The sequence below is a fragment of the Muntiacus reevesi genome, chromosome 18 (assembly GCF_963930625.1).
Source record: "Muntiacus reevesi chromosome 18, mMunRee1.1, whole genome shotgun sequence".
Lineage (NCBI taxonomy): Eukaryota > Metazoa > Chordata > Mammalia > Artiodactyla > Cervidae > Muntiacus > Muntiacus reevesi.
Window position 1 is genome coordinate 1,884,619 of NC_089266.1, and position 12,527 is coordinate 1,897,145.

Genomic DNA, 12,527 nt, shown 5'->3' on the forward strand with positions numbered 1-12,527 from the left:
CTGCTGGCCCTGAGCCCACGTGACTCACACCCAGTATCTGCCTGGCGTCCTTTACTGTTCGGGGCTTCCCTGTGGCTCAGGCTCTGCCTGCAGTGCAGCAGACCTGGGCTCGATCCCCGGGTCGGGAAGATCCCTGGAGAAGGAGACGGCGACCCGCCCACTCCAGGACTCCAGTATTCAGGGGAGGCTGGAGTCTCCCCCCTGCTAAAACACTCTGAGCTGTGCTGCCGAGCCAACCCCATCCTATCGCTCTGGTCAGGCATGTGAGATCCTCCTGAGTGGGAAAAGGGCGTATCTGAGTCCTCATTAAAATGCTTCTCTTCATATACATTTTATTGAAGTAGAGCTGACTTACAATGCTTCCTGTGTGTAGCAAGGTGCTTCAGTTACACGTACACACACTGGTTATTTTTCAGATTGTTCTCCACTATTAGTTCTTATAAGATACTGACCACAGGTCCCTGTGCTGTACAGTAAACCTTTCTTGCTTACAGAATATCTTTTTTTTTTTAGTTAGAAATCTAGCATTCTATTCATACTAAGTCAAACAAGTATTTGAGCTCTCATTAAATATTTGAGAGCTTGAAAGCTCCCTTCAGCTGACTGATGGCAGAACTCTGCCTGGGGGTGATTTAGTCACTCAGTTGTGTCTGACTCTTGCTACCCCATGGACTGTAGCCCGCCAGGCTCCTCTGTCCTTGGGACTCTCCAGGCAAGAACACTAGAATGGGTTGCCATTTCTTTCTCCAGGAATTTTTTCTGATGCAGGGATGGAACCCAGGTTGCCTGCATCGCAGGAAGATTCTTTTACCAACTGAGCTACAAGGGACGCCTCTGCCTAGGTGTCCCGTTTCCTGGCAGTTCAGCCAGGAATCCACTGACCATGCTGAAAATCATCACGCCATTTATACTGTCAATATAAACCAGCATTAAGAGGCTGAGGGTGCAGCCACTCCCCAGAAATATTAAAATGCAATATTAAGTATGAAATTAACTTTTATCCCAACCTGAAAACAGGATCCTTTTGCATTATTTTCTTTCCACACTTTGCTTCTAGGCATCGCAGGACAAACATGAAGAGCAAAGCCTGAAAGTAAGGCTAGGAGCAAAGAAGCAGTTACACTGAGGGGTGAGTTCACATCAGAAACGTCTGAATCATAGTTTGGGTCTCTTGTCTTCAGATAAAACAGGTCTGAAGCATCCATACAGACCAGTTCCACAGTAACGATCCAGCCTGGGGACCCGCCTCCTTTCTCTCTCCCTGATGGACAACCTACATCCGGTCTGTCAGCACCTGTGACCTGTTTCTCCTTTCAAAGTCACCCAGAACTCAGGGCTGCCCCCACCCTAGCCAGACAGCAATCGCTGACAGTAACACCGCAGCCCCTGGCTGTGGGTCCCTCTTCTTCCCTTGCCCCAAACATCTGCTCTCAACACAGCAACGGGAGCCATATTTTAGAGCATAGATCAGATCACAGCACTTCCTGAAAGCTCCGCTGGCTCCTTGCTCTTACAAAGTAAGATCAAAGTCCTGGACGTGACCCAGGATCTCCCAGTCACCCCTCCGTTCATCCACACTCAGCTTGGTCACCTCTGTGACCTTCACTCTCCCCTGTGGCTACCCTGCGGCCTGCCTGACCCTGGGTCAAGTCAGGGTCACTCTCCCACCTCCTCCGGGAATATTCCTCCCTGTGATGTCCCCAAGGCTCGCTTCCTTGCCTCCTGCGGGTTTTTATTTTTGAAGTCCATCCATCTCACACCCCATGTTATTTATTTAGTTTATTATCTGCCTCCTTCCATCAGAATTTAAGCCCCATGAGGTCAAGGACTACTATTTTTGATCTATGCCTAGAAAAGTACTGTCACATATGCAAAGACACTGATTTTCTTCAGTCCATATACACCAGTATAATCATTTTCCCTTTTCATTTTTTTTTTTTTTTTACTTTTGCTTTGTTTATCTCTAATTGCAAAGGATTTAAGTTGTATTGCATGGATTTCTTTACAAACTCTCAAATTTGGAGGGGGCAGTAGACAGGATAAATAAGAAAATCTAATTTTATACTGCATTCTGGATTTACACAGTCCATTCATGCATATAAGAAATAACTAGAACGGAGAATTGTATCTGAATGTAATTGCTTTGTCTAAGACTATATTAAAAACACTTTCAAAGCTGGCACACTTCAGACAAGATCAAAGAGTTACTACAGTAAATGATAAGCCCTGCCCCCCCCCCCCAAAAAAAAAAGCAGGCAGTGAGGTAGAAAAGCTGTCTTACTATTAGGCACACTAGAAAGTCAGCTGCACTCAGGTCAAAATTTGCGTCTTGATGTTTCATCCTGTATGAATGGATTCTCTGCAAAGACCAAAAAAAAAAAAAAAAGGCTCAATGGAAATTCATCAGCTTTCTTATTCGCATTTAATTAACAGGGAATTTTACATATTGGAGATTTCCTTCATTAAGTTTGATTCCCCTGTTGTGCCCTGGTGACAAGCAATTCTCCACAGAGAAAAGAGAGGACCCCTACCCAGCCCTGCCTGCCTCTCCGAGGTGACCCAAGTCTGTCCATCTCTTCCTTCTATTTTTCCTTGATATTTTGGTTTAATGTTTGCTGACCGTCTACTCAGGTGTAACAGACAGAGGGGTCTACACCGTGAATGATTCTAGGGCTCTACCTTCTTTGCCCTAAATGCCCCCAGGAGCCATTCTGGATCCCAGGGGCGACTGTTTCCACCACAATAATTAGTCCCATCCTGGGATTCTTTCTTCATCAGCGGCGCGTTCAGAAAGTCACTCACTCCTCCCCAACCATGTGTGACACACGTTGGTTGGTGTATTTCGCTTCACAGGGAGACTTACATCTTAGGAGAGAAAGGCTTTGCGTGAAGGAATGAGTTTGCAGTCGGGAATTCCAGACAGTGCCAGTGAAGGGAAGGGACACTTTGCAGCTGACTTTCTGGGTCCCTGGGAGCACACGGGGTCAGGGGAGCCCTCGCGGCTCCCTCTTAGCCACGACCTCCGGAAAGACGGCGTGCTCCTGGCCGAGCTCTCCCGCTCGCCTCGCCATCTGGCTCTTTCTGTGTGAAGTGCCTTTGCCTCTTCAGTGCCCCGAGCACCCTCTCCTGCATCCCCGCCTTGGCCGTTCTGCCGCCCGCCGCCCCCGCCGCCCCCGCCGCCCGACGCTCGTCAGGACTCAGCATAAACCGGCCCCGCCACGGACTGCAGCGCGCCAGACCTCCCTGTCCATCACCAGCTCCCGGAGTTTACTCAAACTCATGTCCACTGAGTCGGTGATGCCATCCAGCCATCTCATCCTCCATTGTCCCCTTCTCCTCCCTCCTTCAATCTTTCCCAGCATCGGGGTCATTGCTAAAGAGTGGAAATGACCACCTTCGCATCAGGTGGCCAAAGTATTGGCGCTTCAGCATCAGTTTAATTCTATTTGTCAATGAGTAAGTGTTATTGTATGTGAGTATACACTCACCTGGATAATGAATACCCATGGAATCAGGCAAAGTTTTTCCATCTAGCATTCGTTTTAAATACATTTGACAGTGTTTACGTTTCATAAAGTGCATGTGGCAGAAGCTTTTATTTTTATTTTCGGCTGCCCAGTATGCCTTTGGGTATCTTAGTTCTCCGACCAGGGATTGAACCTGGGCCCTCCACCGCAAAAGTACTGAGTCCTCACTGCTGACCCCCAGAGAATTCCTGGCAAAGCTTTCAAAATGGCTTTATTGTGGTTAAATCCTCATGCCATAAAATTCATTCATCTTAAATGTATGATTAAAGATTTTTAGTAAATTAGCAGAGATGCAAGAGCATCACCATATTTCAATTTAGGAACATTTTTACCACCCCAAAGAGATACCCACTCGGTTCCCACCTCAGCTTCCAGGAAAACACCAGCCCGCTGTCTGTTTTCATAGGTTTAGGCAAAGTGCTTTAATAGGCTGCACATTCAAAATTAATGGCACATTTGATAACATTTCTTACCACGTGCAAAAAAGTTATAAATTCACTCAAGGTTGCTGAGGGAGCTAAAGCCATGCAAGCTATCAGGACAGGGACGTCTGGCCCAAATATCATAGTGATGCCAAATGTGATGACTGTGATCTGCAAGGCAAGGGGAGACATGTTAGCCCCACACACACTCAGCACTGATATTTGAGGAAATGCTTAAGATGCAGGTGTTCTGATCAAATACATGGGAATGTTCCCTTGTGCGGACACACTCCTTTCAAAGGGAGAAGGGAAGGGAGGAGATTTTGTTATGAGAAAGTGTATGACCTTCAGCTCCCAACAGAAAATTCTTAAAGGGAAAATCTGGAGACGAAGGTGAGAGCTAAATTGTTCAAACAGACTCACTGAGACCTCAGTTTTATCCCGAGTCTGCCACTAATTTTTGTGTGACTTTAATTACGTTACTTCACTAGCAGATCCAAACGATTGTGTACAGGACGGATAAACAAGGTCTCACTATACAGCACAGGGAACTACATCCAATGTCCTGTGATAAACCCTAATGGAAAAGAATGTGTGTATGTAACAGTCACTTCGCTGAACAGCAGAAATTAAACTCAACATTGCAAATGAGCTACACTTCAATTAAAAAGTTTAAAAAAAGAAATTATAAAGGATTAAAGCATCAAAGAAAAAAAATCCAAAAACAGAATACTTAATTTTTTCCCTCCATAAAATGAGGAGAATTATACTAGATAATCTTCATTATTTTTCAAATCTGATATTTCAACATTCCATAAATATGTGGCTACTCTTCAGTGGTATAAAAAATGAAGCAGACAAATGCAAAGAAAAAAGAAAATAATCAGAAAGTATATAAACAAGTAGGACACTGTAACACTATGGTGTACTTTTTATATTGTGAACAAAGAAATTTTTAGTTTGCAAAACTTAGTTTTTGCAATACTGCTTTGTCTTATTTTAACCCATAATAAGTTTAAAATTAATTGGCAATAAAGGGAAAAAAGATCTCCAATCATTTGAAGATATATTTCGATTTGAAAAATGCATTTTTTCGGTGTCGAAAGTTCAGTTCTCGGCTATGGTTCTTTATTTGCTAAAGCTTGCTTATTCACACGAATGTGAGGTCTTAGTCATCATACTAATCCACAAACCTAACAGAAAAGGCCTTGGTATTATCATGACTCTCCTTAGAAACAATAAAGCCAAATTTGCTTGTTTGTTCGTTTATTCACTTGCCGCTGAGGAATTCTGCAGGAGGAATTCACGATAAGACAGTGCAGACTCAGGTCTGCTTCTCCCAGGCGCTGGGGGGAGTCTGCCTCACCAGCCCTTCCTGTGTTACTATGCACAGAATTGGCGAGGGGCGGGGAGACGGGGGATGGTCTCTGCTCTCTCAGTGGACAGACACGGAAGCTCCGCTCTGGCAGAGTCTGACGTTTCGAGTTCTGGAAGCGCTGTCCTATGCTGTTGGAGTTGACACACTTTGAAATCTGCTGAGAAAATCCTTTCTCATTTTTCCCAACCGAAAGCGTCACTGCAGAGGCTACATCTGTGAGGAGAGCCCCTGCCCTGGCCTGCTTCTGCAGTGAAAGCTGAGGGGAAGGCGCGGTTCTGCCGGCGATGCTGAGAGTCCTCATCTGAGAGGCTGTCGGATCTCTGCAGACAGGGTGAGTGGTGAGTGCCTGGTAACCCAGCGGCTGCCTGCTCCCTCGACACACTGCAGCAGGCGTGTGCATTTACTAAATCTCAGCCTGGAGTGGTTTCTGCTCAACGAGAGCCAGCGGAGCAAGTGGGCAAAGACATAAAGAAAAAGGAAGCACGACTCCGGGCTGCTGACTCAAGATCAGTCAGCTCAAAGAGCGTCTCCGAGGCTGCTCACGCTGGGACAGTGGAGTCCTCACTCACTCTGACAGGAGCAGACCTATCAGAGCCCCTGTTGGCCAATAACCCTGAGGCCGCTCGAACACCAGCCCCGAAAAAGACAAATTCAGAGCCGAAACGACAAGAAGACACAAAGTGTGCACACGGATTTTCTGTCCACCTTTTCTGGACACATGCAAACCAAGAATGTGGGCTAAAAGAAATCAACTGTCAGTCAGACTGACATCTGTTCCGCTTACCCAGCTTCTGGGTTTATATTGTGCAGTATTATTAAGTCTGTTGGCTGGAAAAAAAAAAAGAGTTCCCACAGCAAAATATGAATGGAAAGACTTTGGTGCACCAAATGTTCACGACTGTGTCTCAAAATTGGTCTTCCAAATAAAGTATTTCTACAGACACTATCAGCTGAATACCGAGAAATACTGGCTTGGCCAAAAAGTTTCACTTGGGTGTTTCCATAACATCTTAACTTTTTGGCCAACTCAATACTATCTAGAGATGCCAAATCAGAACGCTGTCCGCTGAGAAAGGGTGAGTCAACAGCTAGCTGCTGACCAGGACAATCCGCTGCCAACTCCTTACAGAAACCAGTGGATGATATCATATGCATTTTCTTAGCAGGTGGACTTTGGTTGGGTTTCTCTCATAATTTCAAGACTCCTACTCCAAGAACTGAGAGCTGTGTATGCAAGACAGACATTCCACCAGCAGCTGAGGAGTTCAGCGAAAAGGCACCTGAAATGCTGAGACTAGGCAACCCCAGAGTTTAGACTAACATTTCCATCCAAGTTTTCAGTGATCTTACGTGCTCAGTTGCTTATTCATGTCCCACTCTTCTGCGACCCCAGGGGCTTCCCAGGTGGCCCTACTAAAGAACCCACCTGCCAATGCAGATGTAAGAGAGACCGTTTCGATCCCTGGGTCGGGAAGAAGGAAATGGCAACCCAGTCCAGTGTTCTTGCCTGGAGAATCCCATTGACAGAGGAGCCTGGCGGGCTACAGTTCATGGGGTTGCAAAGAGTCGGATAGAAAGTAGTGACTTAGCAGGCATAGCACACGAATCTTCTCTGTAAATTCGAGTCGAGTTCATACACAAATTCTCCAGGAACATCCATCACTGACTCCGTAATATGTTACGCCCACTCCCCTTTCTCGGGTGTGATTTTAAGGTATTGATTGTCCCCATTGCTCAAGGCAAACGTGACTATGTTTAATGTTACACTGAAAGTTTAAAAAAGAATGGTTTGTGTAAGTACTTACTACATAGAAGCAAAATGACCAAAGGCCACTATTTTTTCTCCTCTTACGAAAAATAAATGCTATCACGTATGTCAGGAAGACAAGTGAAGCTGCATAACCAAGCGTCATGACAACCTGAAGATAATACAAAGAAATACCAAAGTTAAAATAATGAAATATGAACTGAGGAAGAGGTTACAAGAGTTGCTTATGTTTCTTATTACACATGCACTCTGCATGTTTTCTGTTTGGGTTTGTGACCAACTAAAAGTGGAAACTTCATGATTATATGAAACTATATCAATGTGAACGTTTACTATGAATTGCTGTATAAGATATTGCCTGTGCCATTGTTACTTACCAAAGCAAATATAACTTGACTTGTGAGATAAATGTATACCATGTCTGCTAGGTAGAAAATCAAATACATGGAAAGGAGAATGAGACTGTAGAGGCTGACGTCCACCAGCGCCTGCCCACACCAGTACGCAGAGGGGAGGAGGCCAGAGATCCACAGCTGGGCCTTGGTTCTCTTCTGATGGAAAACCACAGCAGATACATGGATTCAGTTGGAATTCAAATCCAAAACAAACACACCAGGTGACTTTCAAAGGCAAATATAATCTAATATTCTAATGAATTAAAAAAAAATTTAAGTGTCTTGAAGTGGACCATTTTTCAAAGACTTTATTGAATGTGTTACAATACTGCTTCTGTTTTACGTTTTGCTTTTTGGCTGTCAGGCACATGGGATCTTAGCTTCCTGACCAGATATCGAACCTCAACCCACGCATTGGAAGGTGAAGTCTTAACCACTTGGACCACCAGGGAAGTCACTAAAATTTTTTTAAATCTAACATTTTAAAATTTTAATATTTTAATCTGCTTCCCTGAAAGCTCAGTTGGTAAAGAATCTGCCTGCAATGCAGGAGACTCTGATTAAATTCCTGGGTTGGGAAGATCTGAAGGAGAAGGGATAGGCTACCCACTCCAGTGTTCTTGGGCTTTCCTTGTGGCTCAGATGGTAAAGAATCCACCTGCAATGTGGGAGACCTGGGTTCGATCCCGGGGTTGGGAAGATCCCCTGGAGAAGGGAAAGGCTTCCCACTCCAGTATTCTGGCCTGGAGAATTCCATGGAGTCCATGAGGTCACAAAGAGTCAGACACAACCAAGCGACTTTCACTTTCACTTTTTCAATATCTTAATAACGTGTACACTGCTTTTAGGAAACTGATGACAAAAGAGCCAGTTGCATCCAGATGGACGTTTAAACATGAGAATTGTTTTATCTGGTAGGTTTGAAGAATAAATAGAACAGTAGCCTCCTAATGATCAAAGCCTGAATCAGTCTCCTTCAAAAGAAATGCTATCTTGTCATCCGAAGAACAGTAAATTCTCCATTATCTAAATATACTCCTGGATAATTACTGACTCAGATGGTAAGATATTACTTCTTTAAATCTGATATGACTGTCTTGCCTTGATAATGGACGTGACCCAACACAAATACAACTGAAAAACTGTATTCTGCACAGCGGCAGGTGGACTAAAGTCCTGACTGTGGCCTTCAATTTCAGTATCAGTGACTTCTTCCCTGTGGTTAGGAAATGATGTGGTTGAAAGTTTTATCATATTCCCCTTTGAAGGTTTAGATTAATTGGAGTGCCCACCAGACTGTTGCCCTTTTCCCGTCCTTCTGAAGTAACTAGCACTTTGTGCTTTTAGAAGGAACTTTTCTGACATGATAGAAGTAATATGGAACTGCATTATCTGAGTTGAACACATTACAGTGTTTTCCTGTGAGAAAACCCATAGCATTTAACACATAATGACTGAGGCCCCGGCGTTGTTCTTCCCCCCTCCCCCTTCTTACTTTGTAATCGCTGACGCTGTTCATGGCGATGTAAGGAGACAGGCTGCACATGACAATGAACAGGAACAACGACCCTTCGGGGAGCCCCGTCCAGAACAGCATGTAGCCCTGCAAACAGGATGCGCTTGGTGGGGCCTGGGAGCAGCAGCGCAGCGTCACACCAGAAAACCTTGATGTGACGGTGTAGGTCGATGCCACCTCAACAAAACAATTCATTACCGGTATCCATGTAGTCAAGTGCTTAAAACCGGTGAGCATTTGTAAAAAAGGAAGGAAATACCGACCATCACAAAAGCACGTGCTTCTGGAAGGACTGAAAAATCAAACGTGCACATCTAGTTCATCAATCTCCACCCACAGAGGTGCGGGGGAGAAGTTGTTGATCACTTAACGTGGAGCTTCTACTCCGAGGGGAAAAAAGAGAAGAGAAAAATGATTCAGAAACTGTTTCAGGGCATGTATCAAAAGGAACTGAAAGCAGAGACCTGCCTGCACTTGGTCACAGCAGCGCTGTTCACACGAGCCGAGGGACAGAAGCAGCCACACATCCTCAGACAGATAAGGGGGTGTGCACGAGCAGAATCATTCACCCTTAGAGGAGGAAGTCCTGTCACACGCAGCAACATGCGTGAACTGAGGGGGTGTCAGGGAAACAGGAAGGGAAGCAGGAAGGAAGCCAGGCACGAGAGATGTGCCGGTAAGTGATCCGCTGACACAAGTCAGATTTCCAGAAGGCGCCGCAGCAGAACGGGGGTCAGGAGGGCCACGAGGGGCGGGGAGCAGGGAGTCTTGTTTGGCAGAGATAAAGTGCTAATTGTGCAAGACAGAAGAATTCCAGAGATCTGACTCAGTGTGAATATGCTGAACACTTCCCAAGTGTACCCTTAAAAACGCCTAGATGAAATGATAGCCAGTGGAATCTGCTGTGTGCCTCAGGGACCTCAAACAGAGGAGACAGCCTCGAGGGTGGGGAGGAGTGAGAGACGACGGGGAGGGGGCAGTTTCAGGAGGGGGGCGTCTATGTGTGCCGATGGCTGCTTCGTTTGACACCAACGCTATCCCGTAAAGCGATTATCCTTCAATCAGAAATAAAGACATTTTAAGGCATGACTAGATGGCAAGTTTTTGTGTTATGGGGCTTTTTTTTTTTTAAACCACAATACAAAAAATAATAATCAAGGAACTACGAGAGAAGTAGATAATTCAGGCCTGGAGCAACCATCTTCCTCAGTAAACCTATTGATGAAGAGGTGAGGATACTGGTAGCTGAGTGGGAGCTTCTGAAGCACAGATTTAAAAGGAAAACTCGCTGCAATAAGCCCACTGTCAAAGAGAGAAACCTGAACTCACGTCCCCCAGATTGGTGTCTCAGTCCGGCCTTAGGCTCACGGCTGGGGCTTCCCAGGTGGCACCATGGTAAAGAACCCGCCTGCCGTGCAGGAGACGTAAGAGGTGTGAGTTTGGTCCCTGGGTCGGGAAGCTCCCCTGGAGGAGGGCATAGCAGCCCACTCCAGTCTTCTGGCCTGGAGAATCCCATGGACAGAGGAGCCTGTCGGGCTACAGTCCTTGGGGTCACAAAGAGTCAGATACAACTGAGTGACTTAGCACACACAGACACGGGGCTGCGTCCGGGATTAATTACGGGAGGCCAGGGCAGTAGCCTGTCTCAAGATCATTCTCAAACTTTCCTTCAGGCTTTGGAAGCTACATCTACAAATTCTAATGTTTCAGCAGATGGGAGAGCACTTCACTGTCTTTCTGAGAATGGCTGAAAGGAGAAAAGTATGCACCTCTGGGGATGTCTAAGAGAATAACCATGGGGCCTTGGTCCATTTTGGTCCTGAACAAACAAGCAATAAAATGAGGAAACTCAACGACCCAGAGGGGCTGCAGCCCCCTCGGTCCACCCAGCGGCCCCCTGTCTGCAGGGTCCCTTCAGACCCCGTGGTCCGGCCGCCGCCCTGCTCTCAGGCCAGCGGCGGCTCCGAGTCAGCTCCGCGTGCCCCGTGTGTTCACCCAGCACCCCCAAGGCAGTGAAGGCCCAGAGTGGGCACAGCCCTCTGTCACAGACCGGGCAGCCTGCTTCTGACGGCTCTGCTTCCAACCGCGGTGCTTGCTCTCCCAACCTCCTGGTTTGGGACAGTCAGGGTCCGTTTCGGGAGATCCCTCTAGGGCACCAGTCGGGGTCTAACCAAAAAGTCTTCAAAACCCTCAGTACTTAAAACAGAGGGAAGTCAATCACACAAGGGTTACGTGGGTGGGAAGAGGGGAGGAAGCCGTTGTCCCTTCCGGGTTAGAAGGCGAAGGGGAGGGGATGTGATCAGAGCCCACGGTGTGTGGCCTTTCTGCCCTCCTGGCTCCGATCCCTGCTTCCTGTTGTCTAAATCCAGGCTAGAGCCGGCTGACAAAGACCCCTGAGAATGTGGCTCTGGGTATCAGACACCCTCGCAATGCAGAGCAATGATGGGTGAGTGAAGGGACGGATCCGAAGGAAGATGGCCCAAGAGCTGGCAGATTCTCCTTCATTGCAGTCAATCCGCTACCTGTGGAGTCAATGAAGGGTCCACCACCGAGTGATACCGGCTTTACAAGACTCTAAAGCTGGGTTACAGGGCTCCCGACTTCCACCCCATTGTACACACACACACACACACACACACACACACACACACACACACACTCACTCACTCACTCACTCTCTGTCTCCAAGACACTTCTGCAGTCAGGCTTGTATTTTTTCAGAAGATTCCCTAGAAGACTATGACAGAATACTTAAAAATATCCCCTCATGCAAATTCTTTAGTAATAACTTAGGAAAAAATCATATGTTGCTATAGTATAGCCTGATTGAAAAATTAAGACGAAATGGTTCTTATGACTGACGATCCAGAGGACCCAGAGCACTCACTCAACAGCTGAAGAAGGTAAGCAAGCAAACCCAGCGCTTACCAAAGGGTATGCGCTTCTCTCGGTGTGAATACGCTGTGCCTGACCGAACATCCGGAGCAGCCCGCTGCTGACGACGCTCACCAGGACAGGAAAACAGTGCAGTCTCTTGGTGTTGCACACGACCGAGAACCGATAGTCCTGCCGATCAAACAAAGACAAACAACGTGAGGCTGACTCTGCGCCACTGAAGAAGGAGAAACAGGCTTTGCCCCTAAGAGCTTAGCAGCGGCGCATCTAGCAGTATGACCGCCTCTGAGCGAACTGGCCTTTCTGAGTGTCACCCTTGTCTTGTGCTGGGGGGACAGCGAGTGGGCTGGGGTACAGCCTAAATGAGATCATGCGCATCAGCTTCTGGTGGAGCGGACAGGACAGCCGGCCGCATGCATTTTTATCAGCATTACTGATTTGAAATCATTTGTCCTCGTTTTGCTTACGAGGAAGTGTTATCGACCAGGATTTCAGAGGTCCTGACAAGGGGACAGTAAGCTTACAGAAAGCAAGCAAAGGAACCCTGATCTTCTGCGTAGGAGGCAAGAGTGGGATTACACTGCCAATGAAGCGTTTTCACACTTCCTGAGACCGCCTTTATGTTC

General features: G+C 46.6%; 1 protein-coding gene across 3 annotated transcripts in view; it reads right to left on the minus strand.

Moving 5' to 3' along the window:
* ABCA6 (ATP binding cassette subfamily A member 6) overlaps nt 1–12,527 on the minus strand; it is a 61,076-nt gene that overhangs the window by 11,069 nt on the left and 37,480 nt on the right. For 2 of the 3 annotated variants that reach the window (XM_065908634.1, XM_065908632.1), the window contains exons 23-29: nt 11,935–12,072; nt 8,986–9,183; nt 7,473–7,646; nt 7,133–7,246; nt 4,001–4,120; nt 2,282–2,359; nt 1,008–1,099 (exon numbers count right to left, since the gene is read on the minus strand). In XM_065908634.1, the coding sequence (XP_065764706.1) occupies nt 1,008–1,099; nt 2,282–2,359; nt 4,001–4,120; nt 7,133–7,246; nt 7,473–7,646; nt 8,986–9,183; nt 11,935–12,072 (914 nt within the window). The remainder of the gene's footprint in view (nt 1–1,007; nt 1,100–2,281; nt 2,360–4,000; nt 4,121–7,132; nt 7,247–7,472; nt 7,647–8,985; nt 9,184–11,934; nt 12,073–12,527) is intronic. The other variant, XM_065908633.1, reaches the window with a different exon arrangement.